This window comes from Mobula birostris, chromosome 32 (genome assembly GCF_030028105.1).
Source record: "Mobula birostris isolate sMobBir1 chromosome 32, sMobBir1.hap1, whole genome shotgun sequence".
Lineage (NCBI taxonomy): Eukaryota > Metazoa > Chordata > Chondrichthyes > Myliobatiformes > Myliobatidae > Mobula > Mobula birostris.
This window is the reverse complement of record NC_092401.1, coordinates 29,644,429-29,669,142: the sequence shown is the minus strand read 5'-3', so window position 1 is coordinate 29,669,142 and position 24,714 is coordinate 29,644,429. Positions and strand designations below refer to the sequence as shown.

Here is a 24,714-nt window from a genome sequence, read left to right as displayed (position 1 = left end):
GATTACTAGAACTAAGAAAGGTTTATTAAAGAAACAAGCAACACAGTACTCTAATCAAAAGGATAATAAATGCAACAGTTCAGCACTAATAAACACACATATACACAGAATTAAGATAACAGGATCAATCAAGCTCTATCATTGTCTGGGGGTAAATGACCAGTTTCAAAGTGACGCAAAGTTCAGTTCAATTTAGTTCAGTTCAGTTCGCAGTAATCGCTGCCGTGGGAGATGGACAGTGGAGGGGAAGGAGAGAGAGAGCAAAAACGAATGAATATTCAAACGGCTTCCACACAGACCTTCGACATTCTTCGCAGTCAGCTTTCAGGCGAGCCCTTTGTGATGTCATCTGAGGTCACAAACCGTGACCCCTCTGTTTCCAGATACGATCGTTTCTCTGCGGTGAACCTGGCACCCAGGCAAGGGTGGACACACACCAGGTTCCCGCCGATCGTGCCTTTCCACCCTGTGCGCCTATGGCTTGATCCCGCGACCAGCCGTCCAAAACTCCCCACCGACTTGTGGGAGACGCACCGCTTCCAGGGTCTCGTTACCTCAGGGTGTCGTGTGTGTCCTGCCTTAGCGAACCTGTCCCTTTTTATCCCCCTGCTGGGGTATCGCCTGTCCATCACTTCAAACAGTTCAGGGTTCAAAGGGGGAGCCGATCTTGACAGTTCTCCTTCCGTTAAACTCTCCCGTCCCTTCATTAACATCTCCAAATGCTGCTCCATTGTTTTCCTTATCTCTCTTTCTCCTGAAGACAGGTGGCAGACCAACTGCTGATTCCACTGGTGCCAGCACAGGACAGCTAACATCTTAATCTATGTGTATTCTCGTCACAATTGAAAGTAGAATGACAAGTAGATAGGGTCATAAAGAAAGCTTTTGGTACTCCATGTATTGAGTACAGAAGATGGGATGTTATGTTGGTGAGGCCTAATTTGGTGTATTGTGCGCAGTTGAGGTCACCTACCTACAGGAAAAATGTAAACAAGATTGAGAGTGCAGAGAAAATTATCAAGTATGTTGCCGGCTCCAGAGTACCTGAGTTAAGGAAAGATTGAATAAGTTAGGATTGTATTCTTTAGCATGTAAAAGATTGAGAGAAGATTTGATAGAGGTATACAAAATTGAGGGCTATAGTTAGGGCAAATGCAAGCAGCCTTTTCCCACCAAGCTTGGGTGGACTACAACCAGAGGTCATGGGTTAGGGGTATGAATATGGAGGGCTATGTCAACAGGAGTAGGCAGCTTAAATGGATTTGCCATTGACTAGTTGGGCCAAAGGACCTGTTTCAGTGCTGTACTTTGAGAGGTCAGCCAGGCTATAACTTTCTTTCCTGGAGTAAAGGAGAATGACAGGTGACCTCAATTTATAAAGTCATGAGGGGTATGGATATAATGGACAGTCAGTCCTTTCCCCAGGGTTGGTAAGTTCAAAACTAGACAAAAGACAAGATTTTTAAGAGAGGTCATTTCTTTCCTGGTCCTCTACCCTTAATGTAATAAGCTGCCAGAACAGTGGTTGAGTGGGATACAATTGCAACATTTAGGAGAAATTTGGGTGTGTACATGGAAGGGAAGGACTTGGAGGGTTAAGGGCTGAACACAGGCAACTGGTAGGAAAGATGCTGTGGTTGGTGTGGACTAGATTGGTAGAAGTGCTTATTGTTTTGGAGCTTTTACTCTGATTACATTACTATTTAATTGGAGAGCATCTTTTTCTTGCTGACAAGGCTTTGTTCCACTTCAGTTCTTACACCCTCCTATTCCTTTACACTCTCATTTTGCTGCTCCTCTATAGGCCAATGGTTTGGGGACAGGCCTTTCTGTCCTTGCCTCCTGCACAGGTCAGCCAAACAAACATCTCCAAGGAGCAGTAACAGGCATCCAGACTGCCTCACCAATAAAACCATGGATACAAATCAGCCTGTAGGTTTCTTTATTTTTTAAAAATAGACATGTTTTACATCATTTATGTAGCCAGCAGCAACTGTAAACTATAAACTTGTAATGTATACACAAATCAAAGGACAGGCCTGGACTACACACTTGTGAAACATGTCTTACCCTGTTTGGGTTTTAAAGTGACTATGTTTGAGGTCTGAAGACTTTAAAATAGCGGTGGGGATCCTTGGTGTAGAGTTGGTTAGCAGACAGGAAGCAAAGAGTGGGAATAAACGGGACCTTTTCAGAATGGCAGGCGGTGACTAGTGGGGTACCGCAAGGCTCAGTGCTGGGACCCCAGTTGTTTACAATATATATTAATGACTTGGATGAGGGAACTAAATGCAGCATCTCCAAGTTTGCGGATGACACGAAGCTGGGTGGCAGTGTTAGCTGTGAGGAGGATGCTAAGAGGATGCAGGGTGACTTGGATAGGTTGGGTGAGTGGGCAAATTCATGGCAGATGCAATTTAATGTGGATAAATGTGAAGTTATCCACTTTGGTGGCAAAAATAGGAAAACAGATTATTATCTGAATGGTGGCCGATTAGGAAAAGGGGAGGTGCAACAAGACCTGGGTGTCATTATACACCGGTCATTGAAAGTGGGCATGCAGGTACAGCAGGCAGTGAATAAGGCAAATGGTATGCTGGCATTTACAGTGAGAGGATTCGAGTACAGGAGCAGGGAGGTACTAATGCAGTTGTACAAGGCCTTGGTGAGACCACACCTGGAGTATTGTGTGCAGTTTTGGTCCCCTAATCTGAGGAAAGACATCCTTGCCATAGAGGGAGTACAAAGAAGGTTCACCAGATTGATTCCTGGGATGGCAGGACTTTCATATGAAGAAAGACTGGATGAACTGGACTTGTACTCGTTGGAATTTAGAAGATTGAGGGGGGATCTGATTGAAACGTATAAGATCCTAAAGGGATTGGACAGGCTAGATGCAGGAAGATTGTTCCCGATGTTGGGGAAGTCCAGAACGAGGGGCCACAGTTTGAGGATAGAGGGGAAGCCTTTTAGGACCGAGATTAGGAAAAACTTCTTCACACAGAGAGTGGTGAATCTGTGGAATTCTCTGCCACAGGAAGCAGTTGAGGCCAGTTCATTTGCTATATTTAAGAGGGAGTTAGATATGGCCCTTGTGGCTACAGGGGTCAGGGGGTATGGAGGGAAGGCTGGGGCGGGGTTCTGAGTTGGATGATCAGCCATGATCATAATAAATGGCGGTGCAGGCTCGAAGGGCTGAATGGCCTACTCCTGCACCTATTTCCTATGTTTCTATATGGAAGAACCACTGCTCAGAAGGATAATCTAAAGTCAAGTGTGCACCTGTGTGGCCTATGAGAGTTGTGCAGATGAAAGATTTGCTTCAGCATGGCTGAAGGAACTGATAACACATCCTTGATATGGGAAGTTATGTGTAAATTAAACTGCCAATATAATGCAGTGACAATCTGCAGGAGTAAACACAGAAAGATTCCAGCACAGCACTATTTCAATGTTTTATATTTCTTGACTTGTACTTCCAACTGAACATTCAAAATTTATCTCTATATATCCACAATTACACCTCTAACTACAGGATACAAGCTTACATTGGCTAAGATTAGCATGCAAAATTTTCAAAAAGTGCAATTAACACTGATTTTCTTTATAGATTGTGTTGGCTATTTTTCTCTAGCGCTCCAACTGTCAGTCAGATAGTGATGACCTTCTTAACACTAGGCTGTCTATCAACATAGACTCTAATCTCACTGAGATTCTATTACCTGTTGGCAGAGAACCCTAGCCACACTGAAATAGGTCTCCTAACCCCGTCATTACAATTTTTTTATATATAAAATGTATACGGTGAATAAAGTTGATCCTTGATTACTTTCATTATAAACTTCCCCATCCAATAAAGTAATGCTAAAATTACTTGCATTTTGTGTTCCTGCCTGGGCCATGTGCTTTCAATGTGCAGTCCTAGCACTGCCATTCCTCAAACAGTAGTCCATCTGATAGTGGAAGCTGTTTGTTAATGCCAAGTCTGCATGTAACAGTCCAAGATCTCTGATGTTATGGACCAAGTCCCCATAATGAGTAAGGGACACTGGCAGAAAACATAGTCCAGAGCCCAATTCAAAGTCACACTTTCCCTCATTACTTTTCATGTTTCCTTTCAAAATCCCTGTTTACAACATAATTTGACAGCCAGTTCTGTCATTCCTAAGAGCATAGACAGACTTTCTACACGTATTTTTGCAGTTTTTTGTTTCTGCATATGCATTCCTTTCCATCACAGAATGTGCAGGTTTACATTAAATCCACACCTGAATACAGTATATAAACTCACCAAAGGTTCATGTTCCATCAATGGGATCAACTCAGATCCATTTCAGGAACAGCACCAGGGCATCACAGATGCAAAAAGCAAGTCACCAAGACATGCTCTATGCAGCTGGGTGGAATCCCGGAGACATTTCAGTCTATAGGGTTCTGAGGCAGCATAAGGGCTAACAGGCACTTCTGAGGTTCCACCTGATGTTGTCCGGTAAAGGCACCAGCTGGTATGGGAACGGAGACCAGGCATCACTGGATTGAGCAAGGGAGTATTTGAGGGGAGTCTGCTGCAGGAAGGTGGAAGTGAACTGGGAATAGATGCTAGACTGATGCCCTACACCTGTGGTCAAACAAGAGACCCACAGTGAAACTCTGGGGTGAAACAACTGCAGTCACCAATTGGAACCAAACCCAGTCTAAATCATTTCCAAGAAGAAAACCAAGACATCCCTGGTAAGACCAAAGTTCTTTACTACTCCGACTGGTCAACAACAAAATCAAAAATAAAAAGCTCAACAACTGAGTGTCCTGGGTGCAATGACACCATCTTATGTTAGATTATTTTAACTTTTTACATCAACACCTTGCCTAGAAACAGGAGAATTTTATACAAATGCACATTTAACATCCAGGTGTCACTTGTGGCCTAGTTCAGGGCACTGGGGGCATTAACTGAGAGGAGTGCTCAAGCTTGCTCAGAGAGACGCCAGCTGCAGGCCCTAGGATAGTCACTGTCAACTGATCTGAGACACACAGAACCTTCCAGAATTCTCCGTCAGTCTCCAGGAACTAAAACAGCTTCTTGGCAACTTTCACACCCCAGGTGAAAAAACATGAACATTTGAAAAACAAAGTCCTTCTTTGAACACTTTCAGTACAAAGTGTTGGAAGAATTAGTGATGTTGGCCAGGGGTTGACCAGCAATGCACCCAAATTATTGGCTACATGACAGCAGGGCTCGGAGAGAATAGGCAGGAGTCCAGGCCTGGAATGTATCCCTACAGAGCTGGCAGCTACCCACTGGGAAAAGCAGTAATAACAACCAGAATTGATTAACACTTCAGGATTCATAATCAAACCATGCCCAGTGAACCTTTGCTTTAAGGTACATGGCTGCCTATGACTCTGCCAGGTAGCAGGCTTCCCTCACAGGCCAGCTTAATACCTGATGGGAGAGAAAACATCCTTGCAGAGGCCAGCAAAGGGCAGCACACTCACAGCTGCCACTGACAGAATGGTGTAGCAGTCTATAAATATAGAAATAATTTACTTTAAAACCTTTACGTGATCTACTGAAACCATCTCCCTTACATGAGGGAGAACAGGAGAGGGGCATCTACCAACATCGCTCAAGGGCAGTGAAAGAAGCTGGTTATTTGATGAATTAGTCTTCCTGCGCTTGTCACTTTCAGTACTAATATTAACATTTACTGCTAGTTAATGAGTACCAAGATTTAAAAAAAAATCCTACATCAACTTGAGATCCCTAGAGCATACAAGTGCCGTAAACTGGGCGAATCCCTCAGAGCTTGCAGGTAACTGTGGCGTTCCATGTGTCTGGAATGAGAGGTTTCTCCCAGGTCTCCAGTGTTAGAATCCAACTGCCAGAGACTTCCAAGCACGCCAATGCAACTCAGAGCCCTTTTCCCCCCACCGTGGTGGGAAGCACCCAGAGCCTGTTGGTCAGGATTAGGGGCAGATGCAACTGAAAAACACATTCCTACTCAGCACAGTCTGCAACGTGGTACAAGGCACAGCACAGCTTACTTATTTGAATCTTTCCACTACGTTTCAAAGAACCTGTCCCATCCTTGCAGTTAAGAGTTCTCAGCATTCAGGCAGGAAAGTCTAAGCTGGATCCCAACCCCTGTGGAACATAGGTAGGCTGCAGTAATGGGTTCTGAAGCCTTGGGCGAGAGGGCTACTATTAATTCACTGACTGGTGAGCAGCAGCTGGACACAGGAATGCCACGTGGCATCCAAACCCGGAAACAAGGCCACCCATGCAACACTGCTATGCTCAAAAGCAGCAACTTCTCCCACTCCAGCACTGTGGACAAGGCAAATGCATGCTTGACAACTCAGGTGTATGGACAGTTTGAGTTGCGCCTCTGTGTTTCCACCAAAATACCCCCAGGAAATTAGTCATCCCCTATGTGCTCTTCCATTGCACCTGGTCAAAGGTCAGGGACTTCCATGGGCCAGTGAAGTAACACCTGGAAGGAGGTCAATCCCTTGCCGGATAGAACACGGAGTGGACGAACCATTAGAAGATCTGGTGGTGATGTGTGTCCACAGTCTGGGTAGCAGAGCAGAATGAACACTGTACTTCTCAGTGTTAGCAATGCTTGCCTGGCAGAAGATGCAGGTTGGTTTACTAATGAATGGGGAGGATTCTGCAGAGTCAGCATTTGGTGAAACATTTCAGTGCTTTAAGGTACCGCTAATCCATGGTTCCAAAGCACAAGTTGTGTGCAGATCACTGCAGCCTGGTCAACAACAAGCCTGATGCTCAAAATCTCCTCTCCTCAGCTCGAGAGAGGGAGGGGTAGGTAGAGAGAGTGTGTGTTTGTATGCATGTGCATGTGTTTGTGTTAGTTACATTGCATCAATACCTGCTTTCGCCAAGGCATACCTCTCAACATTGAGAGAGATCCACATATTTGAGTGCCGTAGTCACAGGATTGGCTGTGTGGCCAGGCCAGGTTGGTGAGGATGTTTAGTGAGGAGACATTCTCTCACGGACTGCGCTGAAAGGGCTCACACCGATTCCAAGCTCTACTCCAGGTGTATACAGAAACATTATCTGTGTACTGCAGTTCAGGGCTGGCGTAGAGACAATGGAGATTCATGTGCTTTCCATTTGTCTGGAGGCTAGCTCCATCTCAGCAGCTGAAGCGCAGCCACACAGAGAGAAATGGCAATAACGCACCTTCCCTGTGCAGAGGTTCCAAGACAGCACATCGCCATAGACAGCACACCCTAGCCACATGTGACTATATCCGGAGTCTGACAAAGATACAATCAAGGTTCAGTGCCCCTCCATTCAAATGATTCTTCAACTCCACATCTTGAGTGGAATCATCCAGCTCTTCAGAGAGGGTTATTCAGGTGCCCCCTGTCTAAACTCAGCCCAAAGCTAATCACAACTGGGAGCAGCCTCCGAGGGAAGGACATCGTGGCAACTGCCCCCCATCCCCATGCCTGTGTGACAACAGGAAGAAAATTTCCTCTAAAAGACACAAAGCACAAAGTTGCTGCTTTGTCCCAGAGCATGCAAGGGCAATCAACATGAAGGCCATCAATACTGCATGTGCAAAGGAAAGCTAAAAAACCAAACGCCTTTGAGCTGTTCGAGCATAGCCTTCACTATGGTTTTAATCACCTCCCTTTTTGCTGGTCAGTATTAAGTAGCACATTTGGCCAAAATGCAGCATTGTCAACTAGGCAGATGCACTGTCTGGTATAAACAAAAGCTATGGTTGATTTTTGGCATGGGATGGGGAGGTGGGTGAGAGACAAGAGGAGAATTCTCTGCTCCAAGTGAGTTCAATGTTTCCCCCATTCTACTCCCTCCCCCCAGCCCTTTTTTTTTCTCCTTTTCTTTTGGCGGCACAGCATTCAAAGTGCAGTGAGGTTTAGCAAGTCAGGTCAGTTGGTCTTGTAGGAAGACAGCAAGGCAGCATCCACAGGCTCCATACATGACGGGCAAGTGAAGGACCTCATGAGCCACTCATCGATGCATTCCACGTGGTAGATGTGCATACACGGCAGGAACCGGATCGGGTCGCCATACACAAAGTCCATCATACAGATCACACACCTGGGAGGACAAACAGCACACCAAAATTATTTAACCAGCAGTTTGGCATGGACTAGATGGGCCAAAGGGCCTATTTCCATGCTATAATACTCTGTGACTTTAGCATATAAATGGAACAACAGAGAGCAGATGGCTGGTGTACACAAACAGGGAACAAACCAAATTATGTGCTTTATAAGCAGAGGCACAGGGTAGAAAGTTGGAAAGCAGCGATTAGACCTCAGCTGGTGGGATGGAGTGTATAGCTCTGGGCACTGTGGGGAGGAGAATGAAGACTGAAGATCGACTACACCACCCCCCCCCAATTGAGGAGAGTTCAATTATCCAGAGGGATCGCCCTCATTCTGCAGAAGAGAAAAACTCTGAAGAAGAGCCAAGAATAAATGTGGAGACCCTGTGCCCACCAGCAGGATGGTCGGCATCCCTAGAATACAAGGTTACGGTCATTAGTGAAACAGGGATTTACAGGCATTTGTACTTTGAGAATTAACCCACTGGGACCTGGAACAACAACAGCAGCAGAGATAGACACCTGGGCCCCTTCCCTTATACCTCTCCTGTGTTTCCAAGTTATTTATATCTTCTTCGGTGCTTGGACTTCGCTGTTACGTTCTATGTTCTAACCCCAAGTTCAGAGTCTGAGCTCATTGGAGGCCTGCATGGGTCTGGATCAGGATAGGTACACGGAAGCCCCAACCGGACCAGGAAATGCTGTGCTCAGCTGGTTGGTTGCCTTCCCAAGCTTGGGAGGTATTTCTGTGGGCATCAGTTTTCTGTGTGCGTGAGTACCACAAACAGGCAATGACAACTACTCACTGCGGAGACAGCAAGTGACACTGCGAGGCGTGAATGTTCAGTGACTCAGGTCAGTTGTTGGACACAGTATAGTGTAAAAGCCTTAGGGTTGAGTCAGGTCACATCAGGGAATAGGTTAAAGCTGTTGAGGTTCAGTCCGGCCGAGGCTGGACCGGGTTTAGTTTTATATCTGACTACAGCCTGAAACATGTAGAGAAGCCAATTCAGAATTTATCATTCCAAAGGCAAACAGCACAGAAACAGGTCATTCAGCCCATCTGATATACCTTAGAAAATATAACCATGTTCACTGATTTCATTTTATCCTCCCCACATTCTCATTAACTGCCCCCAGGTTCTACCTCTCACCCACGTACTAGGAGCCAATTAACCTACCAACCCACACAGAGCTTGGATGAGGGAGGAAACTAAAATATCCAGGATAAACCCACAAGGGAGAAAGAGCTCCACACTGAAGCAGCGGATGTGGGATTTGAAACCAGGTAAAAGTTCAAGTAAATTTATTATCAATGTTTATATTACCATATACCCCAAGATTATTTTTTTTTATTGCAGGCATTTACAGGAAAAATAACCTGCCACACAAGTTGATAGGGTTGATAAGAAAACATATGGTCTGTTAGTTGGGGAAATGAGTTCGAGCCGCAGGGAAATGCTGCAAATATAAACTCTGGTCAGACTTGGAATATTGTGTTCAGTTCTGGTCACCTCATTACAGAAGGATGTGGGATCTTTAGAGAAGATTTACCAGGATTAGAGAGCATTTCTTACGAGCAACCTAGGGCTTTTAACTTTGGAGCAGTGGAGGATGAGAGGTAACTTGATAGAGGTGTACAAGATGATAAAGAGGCATAATAAGTGCACAGCCGAAATCTTTTTCCCAGGATGGAAATGGCAAATACAAGGGAACATAATTTTTAAGGTGATAGGAGGAAAGTATTGGGGGCGGGGGAGAGAAGAGATATCAATGTTAAAAAGTTGGCATAACAACATGGGCCTAAGGGCCTGTACTGTAATGTTCTATACTCTCTAAATACAATATAATTTAACGAAAAACCATAAACAAAGACAACAACAACACAAAGACTGAGAAACAACTTTTATCAGGCACTGGAACTGAAGGGCAGCAACACTACCTGCTGCATCAATGCACAGGAGACTGGATAAGCTACCCATGTCTGTAAGAATATCTTCTACCTACTACATCACAGCACCCTGGGAAGCTCCCTGCACACTCACACATGATGAAAACGCTGCTACAAAACAGCAATATTAATCAGTCATTCCCAACTGGTCTCCACAGCTAATGTATCACCAGTCCAGTCACCTGGGAGTTGCTGCTCTGTGCAGAGTTTGTATGCATGATCTTCATGTGACTACATGGGTTTCCTGCCACCACCCAGAGAGGCAGTGATTGCTGGACTAATTGGCTAGTGCACATTGCCCCTGTTGAAGGTGGGTGTGGAAAACTGGGGGTGGGTGTATTAATGGGCAGAAGAGAGAGAGAACAGGTGACAGGGAAATAAGTGATGGAAGGGTTAATTTGGAATTGCTCTGATGAGTGGGAATATCACTCTGAAGTGATTCCACAATCTATGGACACACTTTTAAGGACTCTACCACTCACGTTCTCAGTATTATTTACTTACTATTTATGTAATATTGTTTGTAGGACCTGTATTTGCACAGTTTGCCTGTTTTTGCATAATGATTGCTTGTCAGTGTTTATGTATGTTTTCTCATAAATTCTATTGCATTTCTTCACTATACTGTGAATGCTTGAAAGAAAATGAATCTCAAGGTAGTATATCGTGACATATACATACCTGGATAATAAATTTACTTTGAACTTTGACAGACTGAATGATCTCATGAGGGAGGATGAAGGGGAACCTGTCGACACAAGCAATCCTGACATGGAAACAAACCGTTCCTTCATTGTCAACGGACATTCCTCCTAACGGCCCAATGAGGCAGTATAAAGACAACAGTGATTCACCAGCTTCTCAAAAGGCAGCAAGAAATGTCTGCAGCCCAGAAACAAATTAAATTCAGGTAACAGAGTGGTTAACACATTACAGTGCCAGCAGCTAAAGTTCAATTCCCACCATCATCTGTAAGGAACTTGTACATTCTCCCCCCGACTACATGGTTTAATATCCTCCACCTATTTTGGTTTCCTCCATGGGTTATAGGTTACTTAGCCACAAAGGTGCGCTTAGACAGTGCAGGCCTGTTGGTCAGAAGGGCCTGTTATTTTTCTGTATCTGTAAATAAATATAAATATGGTAGGTCATGAGGGGTGAAAAATGGAGAGGTTTGGTGACAGGTCATTAAGTATTAAATAAAAGTAACCCCCTGCCAGTGAACCAATCACAACCCAGTAATACCATGGTCGACAATAATTTGGTTAGTTAAAATTCCTGGAAACCACAGAACAACATAAACCCTGGGATCATGGTCTGAGTAATTTAACCACCAGCTGTCGTTACCTGGACAGTCACTCCTTGTCCTCCCCTAGAATGCTCTGGGATAACAGTTTGAGTAATTTTTAACCACCAGGATACTCACTCTTTGATCTTCTTGCTCTGGGCTTCCTTGCCTCTGTCAAAGCTGCCCTTGGGAAGGTGCTGGATTAGGCCAAGCCTCTGCGCTATTCGGATTTGTTCATCCTCTGTCAGCTGTGTTGCCAGGCGGGTTTGACTCGGTGTTGGGTGATAAACTGGAACTCGTGGTTGCTCCTGAAACACGTGGAAATAATTTCTCGGGTAACCTGGAGTTTCACCCAACAACACACAAAAAGCTGAAGGAGCTCAGTAGGTCAGACAGCATCTATGGAGGGGAATAAACGGCCGACGTTTTGGGCCGAGACCCTTCATCAGGACTCTCCACAGATGCCCTCCACAGCTCCTACCTCGTTCGCTGCTGATAGCTCGAAGGAGTCAGTGCTAGGACCACTTCTTTTCACATTATGTGTCAACGATCCCGATGATGGCATTGATGGCTTTGTTGCCAAGTTTGCAGATGATATGAAGATAGATAGACGGGCAAGCAGTGTTGTGGAAGAGGGAGTCTGCAGAAGGACTTAGAGAGATTAAGAGAATGGGCAAAAAAGTGAAATACAGTGTAGGGAAGTGTATGGTCATGCACTTTGGTAGATAAAGGTGTATTTTCTAAAGGGGGAGAAAATTCAGAGATCAGAGCTGCAAGGTTTTTGGGGGTCTTCATACAGGATTGCCTAAAGGTTAACTTGCAAGTTGAGTCAGTGGTAAGGAAGGCAATTGCAACACTAGCATTCATTTTGAGAGGAACAGAATATAAAATCAAAAATGTAATCCTGAAGCTTTATAAAGCATTGGTCAGACTGCAACTGGAGTACTGAGAGCAGTTTTGGGCCCTATATCCGAGAAAGGATGTACTGGCATTCTAGACAGACAAGGTTCACAAAAATTATCCTGGGAATGAAAGGGTTAATGGACTAGGATTATTTGATGGCTGTGGATCTGTACTCACTGGAGTTTAGAATAAAGGGGGGGAATCTCATTGAAAACTATTAAATATTGAAAGGAGTCTGATATCAGCAGACAACCTCAGAATAGAGGGATGCCCCTTTAGAACAGAGATTAGAAAGGATTTCTTTAGCCACAGGGTGCTGACACTGTGGAATTCATTGCAACAGATGGCTGTAGAAGCCAAATCATTAGTATATTTAGCACAGGTTGATAGGCTCATGGAGCAAAATATTGTTAAGGTATCACAGCAAATAGCAAACTCAGAAGCCAACATCAATTAACTGAGTTATCAAGACTTTAGCAACTAAACAATAAATATCATTAAGCTAGAGAGTGTCAAATACGAATATGGTAAGCAGTCTTTAATGTTATTGTGGTAGAAACAGATATATTAGGAACATTTAAGAGACTCTTAGACAGGCACATGGATGGTAGAAAAGCGAAGCAATATGTGGGAGGGAAGGGTTTGACTGATCTTGGAGTGGGTAAAAGGTCAGCACAGCAACATGGGCCAGAGGGCCTATATGGTCTATGTCACACTCTTCCACATCAGCATGGTATGTAACTTGGAGGGAAGCAGGTGCCCTTGATTTCTGATAGGAGCCGTGAATGAATCTGGAAGATGCTGAAATGCACTCAATGCATGGATTGGACCAGTACAGCGGAGGACCAAGCTCTTTGCCAGTCTAAATATTTCCTAAATGGTGCATTTGCACCTGTTTCCACCACCACCTCTGGCAGTGCGTTCCAGGCACCCACCACTCCGTCTAAGAAACCCATCTCCGAAAGTCCGCTTACACCATACACCTTATGCCTCCTCTTATTGTCAATTTCTGCCTTTAGAAGAAGTCTCTGACTGCCCATTCAATCTATGCCTCTCAGCATCTTGTACACTCTTATCCTCCTTTGTTCCAAACCAAACAAACCTAGCTCAGTCAACCTGTCCTCAAACAACATGTTCTCTGATCCAGGAAGCATACTAGTAAATCTCCCCTGCACTCTCTCAAAAGCTCCCACATATTTCTTAAAATAAAACAACCAGAACTGAACACAATACTTCAAGTGTGGTCTAACCAGTGTGTCATAAAACTGTTATATGCATCGTTACTTCAGAACCCTTGAACTCAATCCCCAACTAATGAAGGCCAACACACCATACACCTCAACTACTCCAACTTGCACAGCAACTTTGAGTGATCTATTGACATGAATTCCAAGAACCCTCTGTTTTTCTGTTGTTAAGAATCCTGTCATTACACCTGTCTTCTGCCTTCAAGTTCGACCTTCAAAAGTGAATTACTTCAAACTTTCTGGGTTGAATTCCATCTACCACTTCTCTGCCCAGCCCTGCGTCCAGTCAATGTCCTTTCACAATATCTAGAACACTACCACCCTCTGTTTCATCTGCAAACTTACTAACCCACCCATCCCCTTCCTCATTCAATTCCATTATATATAAAAACAATCACAAACAACAAGGGTTCCAGAGCAGACCCCTGTGGACCACCACTGGTCACAGTTCTCCAAGCACAATACACTCCATTGACCACTCTCTGCCTTCTGTGTGCAAGCCAATTCTGAATCCACACAGCAAAGTTTCCCTGGATCTCATGCTTCCTGTCCTTCTGAATGATCCTACTATAAAGATCCTTGTCTAATGTCTTAATATAATCCATATACACCACATCTATCACTCTACCTTAATCAATTTGTTTTGTCACATCCTCAGAGTACTCAGTCAGCCTTGTGAGGCACAACCTGCCCTCTCAAAGCCATTTTGACTACAATCAGACTCTGCTTCTCTAAGTGCTCATAAACCTTGGGTTATCCTATTTACCACCCTCCGACCATCTGATACTACTCCTGTGGCCAGTGAGGACACAAAGAAGATCGCCAAAGGTGCACCAGTCGCTTCCCTCACTTTCTGTAGTAACAGGAGGTATACCCCATCTGCCCCCAGGACTTACTTATCCTAGTGTTTTTCCTCTAGATCCAGCAAATCCCCTTTCTTAACATTGACATGTTCCAGTGTATGAACTTGTTCAACATTGTCCTCACATTCATTAGAGTCCCTATTACTGGTGAATACTGAATAAAAGTATTTATTAAACACCTTCCCTACCTCCTCCGACTCCAGGCACATTTTCTCTTCTCTGCCTGATCAGTCTTACCCTCACTCTAGTCACCTTAGTGCTCCTTTGCTGTGGAAGAGTCCAAACCCATGCACTCCCTGCACAAGATCACTGACGGAGCTCCCACCTCCCCTCCCCCCCAGACAGACAAGACGTTCAAGAAGGTGGCTACCATTCACTCTCCCTAGGGCAGCAAAAGCTGGCCCAAGAATACCCACTGCCAAAAGAATACACAAAAATACTTGATCACACAAGATTCTGTAGTTACTCGTAATCCAAAACAACACACACACACACACACAAAATGATGGAGGAACTCGTGTCAGGCAGCATCTATGGAAATGAATGTTGATGTTGTGGGCCAAGACTCTTCATCAGGAAAAGGTAGGGGGAGGGGAAGCTAGAAGGTGACAGGTGAAGCCAAGTGGGTAGGAAAGGTAAAGGGCAGGAGAGGAAGGAATCTGACAGGAGAGGAGCGTAGAAAGAGAAAGGAAAAGAAGGAGGGAACCCAGTGGGAAGTGATAGGCAGATGAGCCATAGATGCTGCCTAACCTGCTGAGTTTCTCCAGCATTCTGTGCTGAGCAAAAATAGTTTGCAGGAACTTTCCCAGCGGTAATCCAGATTGTCCAATTGCCCTCTCCTTAGATATTCTTTCTCCTTCAATTATTTTTTTAATTCCATGTTAAACCAATAACTCTAACAGCACCTCATACCTTGACACACACCTACTCTTCCAATGGATCACGTGTACACCTCTCACCAAAGTCCATTCATTTCCCCCAACCAGCCAACACCAGTTATATTTACAACTTCTCATCCAACCAGTTCAACCGAACCCTGCCCTGGTACGCTTGGTCAGTCACTCATCCCCTGTGGGCCATTTGGCCCAATTGCTCGGTCATTTGTCCCCCATGGGCCAGTTGGCCCATTCAGTCAGTTATTCTTCCCCCGTGAGCTAGTTGGCCCAAGATCTCTTCCCTTGTGATCCAGTCACTCAACAACCAACCCCCAACCCAGTAGGCCCTGTCACTCATGCCCACGACCAAGTACACTCTGACTCTCATCCTGAGCAGCCCTGAACCAGTACGTCCAATCACTCATTCTCCCATGACCTGGTCAGCGCAATCATTCATCCCACGTGACCCAGTACGAGTAGCCACCCAACATCCGTGACCCGGTATACCCAATAAATCAACCCCCTTCTGGTTTACCCAGTTATGCTTCCCCATAACCCCTGTCATTCCCCTACTGTCACCACATTCAATTATATACCCCGCCCCCTCCGCTCATCCAATCACATGCCCGCGCCCCATCAGCTCACCCAATCACATGCCCATGCCCCATCAGCTCACCCAATCACTTTGTCCCAAACTCCCACACCTGTGCAGCCAGCAGCGCACCACTGCTTCTCACTTACAGCAGTCTGTTGTGTGTGAGCCCTTCTGTCTTTCGGCTCCTCCCAAATCCTGTTCCTTTCTTTTTTACTCTCAGCCATGGTGTACTGTTTTCCTGTCTCCCTGCGGCTTTTTCTGTCTCTCTGTTGGGTGCGTGTGATGTACATTAAGCTCTCTGACCTGGTCTAGCTTTACTGCCTTGCCTTTTGGTCTTCTAAAGCCTGCTGCATTCAAACACAGATCGCTCCTTTCTGGAAAAGAAAATCCACGAAGAGTTCAACGGTAAGAACACCCATGTCTTCACACTTAAAATCTGATGGACAACATCGGGGGTCACAGTAGTATGTATGGTGTCACACGAGTCTGTGGTGGCCAGTGCGATCATGTTTGCTGTTGTGAGCTGGGGCAGCAGGCTGAGGGTAGCAGATACCAACAGAATCAACAAACTCATTCATATCAGTGATGTTGTGGGGATGTAACTGGACTCTCTCACGGTGGTGTCTGAAAAGAGGATGCTGTCCAAGTTGCATGCCATCTTGGTCAATGTCTCCCATCCACAACAGAATGTACTGGGTGGGCACAGGAGTACATTCAGCCAGAGACTCATTCCACCGAGATGCAACACAGAGTGTCATAGGAAGTCATTCCTGCCTGTGGCCATCAAACTTTACAACTCCTCCCTTGGAGGGTCAGACACCCTGAGCCAATAGGCTGGTCCTGGACTTATTTCATAATTTACTGGCATAATTTACATATTACTATTTAACTATTTATGGTTTTATTACTATTTATTATTTATGGTGCAACTGTAACGAAAACCAATTTCCCCCGGGATCAATAAAGTATGACTATGACTATGACCAGTGGTTAGCACAACGCTATTAAAGCTCAAGGCGTTCCGGATTTTGGAATTCAGTCCAGCACTGCTCTGTACATTTTCCCCATGGACTATATAAAATCACAAAGAGCAAGGGTTCCAGGACCCCTCCACCGTGATTTTTATAAATGACCTGGATGAGGAAGTGGAGGGATGGGTTAGTAAATTTGCTGATGACACAAAGGTTGAGGGTGTTGTGGATAGTGTGGAGGGCTGTCAGAGATTACAGCGGGACATTGATAGGATGCAAAACCGGGCTGAGAAGCGGCAGATGGAGTTCAACCCAGATAAGTGTGAAGTGGTTCATTTTGGTAGGTCAAATACGATGGCAGAATATAGTACTAATGGTAAAGCTCTTGGCAGTGTGGAGGATCAGAGGGATTTTGGGGTCTGAGTCCATAGGATGCTCAAAGCAGCTGTGCAGGTTGACTCTGTGGTTAAGAAAGCATACGGTGTATTGGCCTTCGTCAATCGTGAAATTGAATTTAGGAGCCGAGATGTAATGTTGCAGCTATATAGGACACTGGTCAGACCCCACTTGGAGTACTCTGCTCAGTTCTGGTCACCTCACTACAGGAAGGATGTGGAAGCCATAGAAAGGGTGCAGAGGAGATTTACAAGGATCAGTCCTGACGAAGGGTCTCAGCCCGAAACATCCACTGTACCTCTTCCTATAGATGCTGCCTGGCCTGCTGCGTTCACCAGCATTTTTTGTGTGTGTTACAAGGATGTTGCCTGGATTGGGGAGCACGCCTTATGAGAATAGGTTGAATGAACTCGGCCTTTCCTCCTCGGAGCGACGGAGGATGAGAGGTGACCTGATAGAGGTGTATAAGATGATGAGAGGCATTGATCGTGTGGATAGTCAGGAGCCTTTTCTCAGGGCTGAAATAGTTGCCACAAGAGGACACAGGTTTAAGGTGCTGGGGAGTAGGTACAGAGGTGATGTCAGGGGGTAAGTTTTTTACTCAGAGAGTGGTGAGTGCGTGGAATGGGCTGCCGGCAACGGTGGTGGAGGCGGATACGATAAGGTCTTTTAAGAGACTTTTAGATAGGTACATGGAGCTTAGTAAAATAGAGGGCTATAGGTAAGCCTAATAATTTCTAAGGTAGGGACATGTTCGGCACAACTCTGTGGGCCGAAGGGCCTGTATTGTACTGTAGGTTTTCTATGTCTCTATGTAATATGTGGGTTTCCCCCTGGGTGCTCCATTTTCTCCCACAGGCCAAAAAAAAATCAGGAAGGTTAATTGATCATTGTAAATTGTCCTGTAATTAAGTTTGGGTTAATTGGGGTTGTGGGGTTACTGGGTTGGTGTGGCTCAAAGGGCCTTCTCCACAGTTTCGCTAAATATATAAACTAAATAAATCCTCTTATTGTATAAACACAGTTTATAGTCTTTCTCCTAGCAGAGCACTACATCTATGTTAAAGGTTATATATCCATCCTCAACCCAGAACTGCTTCCCTAGGTCTGCTTACAGTCCAATGCTTCCCTGTGGTTAAGCATTTATTTATATCTTCCTGATCCATACTTGCAGTCCTTCAGCTATTTACAAAGGTCACTCCCATATTTACGAACTACATCAAGCTGTTTCACCATGCCTCAAAAACCTCTTTTTATGGTCTGTCTGGCCATTTCCGGTTGAATAAGTGACCATTTTGTGTTCCCAAGCTTTAAAAAAACAAGAAATACTATAGAGGTCACCTCTGAAAGGGAATCCTATTGAAGCCAAATGGTTGTTCTCTCTTCTTACGGGGAAGGACTACAGATACAGCCTTGACTGGCACTGGCACTCTCCATCCCATTCCTGGAAAGTTCGTGAACCAGCCTGTGGTTGCAAGACCGACCACAGCAAACACCAGTTTGATAACAACGCCACAGCAATTCACATCATTACAGTCCCAGGAGAAAAGTACATGAACATGGGCTTTTCACTTTGGAACAAAGAATGAGAGGTGACTCGATAGAGGTGTAAAAGATGATCAGGGATGTAGAGTGGACAGCCGGAGACTTTTTTCCAGGGCAGAAACGGCTAATACGAGGGGGCATATAAAGTGACTGGAGAAAAGTACAGGGGTGATGTCAGAGGAAGGTTTCTTTCCCCCACAGAGAGAGGTGGGTGCATGGGAATGCATTGCCAGAAGTGGTGATAGAGGCAGATACATTAGGGACATTTGAGAAACTTAAATAGGCACAAATGAAGGGCGATGTAGGAGCAAAGAGTTAAGATTGATTGTAGAGTAGGTTCAGCCCTCTACTGTTCTATGGACATGCTGAGAAGTTTTAGCAAATTATAATTTTAGTAACCCCTCACATGGTGTCCAAAAGTCCAAATACATAACAATCGATTCCACTTATCTAATTCCAACCTCAAATGCATCTAACAGACTTGTTACAAATGATTTTACTTTCATGAATCCACACAGACTCTGCCCAGTTCTATAATTATTTTGCAACTGCCCAAACAATTATATTGCACCAGACAACTCTATAGAGTTACTCTGTCTAAGGTAATCCTAACCTCACTGCATCATTAAATGTTAAACCAGTGAAACTAAGATGTGTAGGTGGATTAGCACAACAGACTCGAGGCCAATGGCCTTCCCACACATTTTAATGAGGCTGTTCGCATTAAGAGTTCACATTGATAATGGAATCAAGACCAGACCATTGGCACAGAAACATGCCCTTCAGCCCAATTCATCCATGCTGACTATGATTCCTAACTAGGGGGCACATTGGACAGTGAGATGCAAACAACGCATCTCACTGTATATTTCAATGTACATGTGACAAATAAAGCTAATCTTAAAATCTTAATCTTGATCCCATCTGCCTGTATCAGGCCCATATCGCTTTGCAATCCAAGCACCTGTCCCAAACACATCTTAAACTTAATTGTATCTGCAGCTTGTTTGAGATATTCACCAACCTCTGTGTGAAAAACCTGTCTTAAGTCTCCTTTGAATTTCTCCCTTCTCACCTCAAACCTGCGCCTACAGCTCTCCACTTCCCCAACTCATCTGTGCATCTCATTGTTTTATAAATCTCTATAAGGTCAGCAGCTCATGTATTTCAGTGAGAATAAACCCAGTTTATCTCACCTTATACCTACAACCTTCCAGTCCAGGCCACATTCTGATCAATCTCTCCTGCACGCTTTCCGCTGCTACCACTTCCAGTCTGACCAGAACTGTACAACACACTCCAAATATGGCTGCAACATGACACCCCTATATTTGAAGCCTCCACCAAATATTACTAATTTACTTCTTTACTATATTACTTTACTATATTACTTCTTTACTACGGTATCCACCCATGTCAACTTGCACTCAGAGGTCTCTCTACAAATCCACACTTCTAAAGACCCCTTCATTTATTGTCCTGCATATAACTCCTCATGCCTCGTTTGCCATTAAACTGCTCAGACAATTCCATTGTACAAGATGAATCTGGAGATATTCTGTTTTAGGTAATCCTAACCCTGCTGTGTCAAATGTAAAGGCTGGTAGAAATAACTAAGGCACATAGGTGGATGAGCACATACCATAGTTAGTTCAACAAGCACAAGTTTCTACATCATTTAATATCTAAAACTCTCCCAATCCCCATCTTTAGTTTACTCTGTGAACGAGTCTCCACAGGCCTCTGAGGCAGGTAATCCCAAACTTCTCATCGCAGTCCTGAATGGCCATTCCCTTAATTTAAGACCCCAGTTCAATGCATCACCACCACACTTGCCTGGTCAAGATCCACTGGCATTTGATACATTTCAGTGAGATCACTTTTCATTTTTCTAAACTCCTTCCTCTAACCAATCCTTCTTTGTATAGCAAACTGAGGCATCCATGTTCAGAATGTTACACTTACAGACAGGGAGACCAGGCCAGCAGGTCATGTTACAGATATAGTTCCATACATAATTCTGATTGCTCAAGTGCATTTTTGTTTTTCATCTATTCCACTGATACCACGGCTCACCATCTCTTTTACTTCACACGAACGATGTGCGTTCTGCTGATTATATCCCTAAAGCACTGACCCATAGCTCAGAACTATGCCCACCAACATTTCTGTGGTACATTTCCACTTTGCTCATGCACATCTTGAACCTGTAGAGGTATTTAAAAGGAATTGAGATAAACATGAAGGGACAAGGGAATAGATAATGTTGATGGAATAACAGAACAGGAGGAGCTTAATCTGGAGCACAAACCAGTAGGTCAAAGTGACTGTTTCTACCATAATTTCTGGATTCCTCCTATCAAGAATATTTGTCTCCAATCCAAATCCTTTTAATCACCTACCAAACTTCCTTCCTATGACACAAGTGTGCTTAAATCACTACCTTAAAGCCACTCTAGACACCCATCAGAAACCACCAGGTAAGAAACAACAGCAAAAGAATTTCAAAAAGGTACTGTGTAAATATCTATGTGCTAACATCTGATAAAGACTTAAACCTGAGACACCTTAGCGTTAGGAAAAGTACTTCTCAAGATTGTGCAATTATCAGCACAATTCACCAGAAGTTTGCAAGGTAGTTTATATATACACAGAAGCTCTCAATATAGCTGAACCATTATCATCTCAGAAATCACTCTTGCACCTAGTCAAAGCCATCTCCACTAGTTCCATTTAGCCCCAGAATCATTACTGTTCAGCGGAATTCACTCCCTCCATTCAAGACTGCGGATCCCTGCAGGAATAGCATGAGAACTGACGACATTGCAGGGACCCGCTCTGCCTGTATGCCAGCGTGCTGAGATTCATGAGGCTTTTCTCAGCCCCCCCATGCACATTTTCAAGGATTCATTTCAAAGGCTCAGAAGTTCATTTATTGTCAACGTATACAACACCGAAATTGTTCTTCTCCAAATCGCCACAAAACCAAGAACGAACAGCAGCACAATCATCAACTCCCAAATCCCCCTTCCTGAACTAAAAAACAAAAACAGAACAGGCAGATCAACACCCCCCCCCCCGCAAATCCCCCTCCCCTGCACACAAAGAAATGAGAAAGATTGGGTGAAAAACACAATTAAAAAATTATAAGACTGAAAAAAATGTCCATCGTCCAAGTCCATATCCAAAACGCAGAAAACCTGGGTAACGTTCTCCAGGCACAGCGGCAGGCCTTTCCCTCTCCGTCAGCAGAGCAATCCCACCATCAATCAAAAAGCAGTCTCCCCTCTCCGGCAGCAGAGCCATCCATCAGTGATCAAAAGACCGTCTCCCCTCTCTGTCAGCAGAGCAATTCCACCAGCAATCAAAAGGCTGACTCCCCTCTCCGGTAGCCGACTGATCCATCAGTGATCAAACAGCTGGTAGGTGACATTCTGCATTCGCCTCGATATTTCAATCTCCCTCATCGCTTTAACCAGCGAAATGGGGTTGAATCCTCTTATCCTGTACAAATCTAATAAGTCACCTCTCAACTGCCTTTGTGCCAACTAGCCCTAGCTTGCTCAACTTATCTTCATAAGACATACTCTCTAATGCAGACAGTATCCAGGTAAAACTCCTCCGCACCCTCTCTAAAGCTTCCACATCCTTTCTGTAGTGAGGGAACCAGAACTGAACACAGTGCTTCAAGTGTGGTCTAACCAAGGTTTTAAAGAGGTGCAACATTAACTGATTCTGTAAGTATCAAATATTCACAACTGTATGGGAGAAAAAAAAATCACCTCATCTTTACCTGAAATGGGCAACCCTTTAATTTCAGGATACTGCCATAAAGAGATATCTTCATCCATCCTATCAAGAAACCCAGACTCATACACTTTGGACCAAATCCAGCAAATATGAGCCATACTTCACGTCTTTACTGTGACTTGGGGAGTTGCTGATGAAGCATAAAGCAGAAATACAAGTTCTTCATCTGGTGCTATCAATTACTTTCCCAAACCTCTTCTGGTATTACAAATAACTGGCTTATATTTTTGTACTTTAATCAGAATGTAGAAAGTCTACAGCTGGTGTCTTCAATAAATATTTGCGTCTATGGTCTTTCTGCTGAGAGCTGACAACACATTATCATGGTATGACAGACAGTTTCTCCAACAGTCAGCTCTCCCACCAACCTAACTCAGAGGTTTAAGATAATAAAGGTGCAAGTGTCTGCTACACTGTCTGTCACAGATGCCTGAAAATCCAGGGTACTACTTCATAGACGACAGTACCTAAATGTGACTGCCGTTGAGGTCATATAGCAGAGACCCACCACGTCCTTGCTGAACCTCCACACTGACCCCTTTCACTTGGCCATGATCACGACATTTATTATGGAATCATGTTGTGCAGACCGGTCCTGCGTGGCGACGGCCCCAGCCTAGGGCCGGTCTGCACAGCATGCGTGCGCCGAGAGGGACGTGCCCGGCGATATGTGAATGCACATCCCGTGAGTCTGTCCGACGGCACACCGACCTGCTCTGGTGGCGAGGCCGCCGGCGGCCTATGCAGGGCAGCCCCGGACCGAGACCCAGGCCCGGCGGCTTCGCCGTCCGCTCCATCTCCGGCGTAACTCGCCGAGTCATTTAACAGCGAGACGTCGTCGCCCGTCTGCGACTTGAAACAGTTTCCCATCGTTAAATCGCCCAATAAGAGTTTTAATAATTAAAATTCCATTTAGTGTTGGACTGGCGCTCCCCGTGACAGGGCATCACCAGCTCGATACCGTCGGCGCGCAACCCGTCAACATCGACATCTTGCCCGTCCCATTCGCACTAACCTGCTTCCCACTGGGCGAAGGCTTGGCTGATTGAAGGTCCGAATGACCATTCCCCGCGGTCTCCGCCGCTCAATCGAAGGAAGGGACCAATCACAAGGCAGAGGGGTAGGCGGGTTCCGCTTGCACACCCGGAGCTGCTTCTTGTCTGATTGGTAGCTGGGAGGGAGGCGGGACCCCTCAGCGCCGGGGTCGGGGCATGTTGGTCGTCATGTGCAATGGATGACGTTGAATCGATGACGTCAGAGTAAATTGGGTTGAGTCGCGGGGCGGTACTTGTGCCCGTCATGGGCGTTAACTGCAAAACTCTACTGCTGTGTCTAAATTTTGTTTACATCATTTTTCTCAAATTCTGTAAATTGGTTTGCAGATTTTGCCCAACATGAGCAGAATGCTGGAGGGACTCAGGAAATCAGGCATCACCTATGATAATGAACAGTCGACGTTTCGGGCCGAAGCTCCTCATCGGACTGGAAAGGAAGGGAGCAAAAGCCAAAATAGGGAGAGCTGGGGGAGTACAAGCTCGGTAGGTGGTAGGTGAGGGGCAAGGAGGATGACGTAAAGCTGGGTGGGGTTCGGTGGAAGAGGTAAAGGGCTAAACAAAGAGTAATCTTAACAGGAGAGCGGACCAACAGAGAAGTGGAAGGTAGACAATCCACCGACATAGGTGTACCACAAGGCTGTATGCTTAGCCCTTTGCTGTATTCGCGTTACACATAACTGAGGCTAAGTACAGCTCCAGTGATGTACTTAAGTTCGCTGACAACACCACTGTTGTTGGCCGAATCAAAGGTAGTGACGAGTCAGCATAGAAAGGAGATTGAAAATCTGACTGAATGGTGCCATATCAACATCCTCAATGTCAGCAAAAGAGCTGGATTATTGGCTAGAGAATGAGGAAACCAGAGATCATAAGCCAGTCCTCATCAGGGGATCAGAGGTGGGCAAGAGTCAGCAATTTTAAATTACTCGGTGGTATCATTTTAGAGGATCTGGTCTGGGTCCAGTACATAAGTGCCATTACAGAGAAGGCACAGCAGTGTCTCTACTTTCTGAGAAGTTTGGGAAGATTTGACAAGCTACTATCAATGTGCGGGGGAGAGTATACCGATTGGTTGAATCTTGGCTGGGTATGCAAACATTAATG

The 24,714-nt window shown here is 45.0% G+C and overlaps 1 protein-coding gene across 1 annotated transcript; it reads right to left on the bottom strand.

Moving 5' to 3' along the window:
• Window positions 1-2: 2 nt before the first annotated feature.
• Window positions 3-23,551, bottom strand: LOC140191271 (RING finger protein 11-like). Its single transcript, XM_072248530.1, has 3 exons — window positions 23,267-23,551; window positions 11,489-11,658; window positions 3-8,101 (listed from the first exon to the last, which is right to left on the bottom strand). Exons 1-3 carry the CDS (start codon window positions 23,423-23,425, stop codon window positions 7,930-7,932), a joined length of 501 nt encoding a protein of 166 aa, XP_072104631.1. The 5' UTR covers window positions 23,426-23,551; the 3' UTR covers window positions 3-7,929.
• Between the last annotated feature and the right edge of the window lie 1,163 nt (window positions 23,552-24,714).

Coding starts and splice junctions, on each gene's coding strand:
- LOC140191271 (XM_072248530.1), bottom strand. CDS start 23,425: ATGGGAAACTGTTTCAAGTCGCAGACGGGCGACGACGTCTCGCTGTTA. Junction 11,659..23,266: donor CGGCCTCGCCACCAGAGCAG/GTCGGTGTGCCG, acceptor CACGTGTTTCAG/GAGCAACCACGAGTTCCAGT. Junction 8,102..11,488: donor CAGAGCAAGAAGATCAAAGA/GTGAGTATCCTG, acceptor TTGTCCTCCCAG/GTGTGTGATCTGTATGATGG.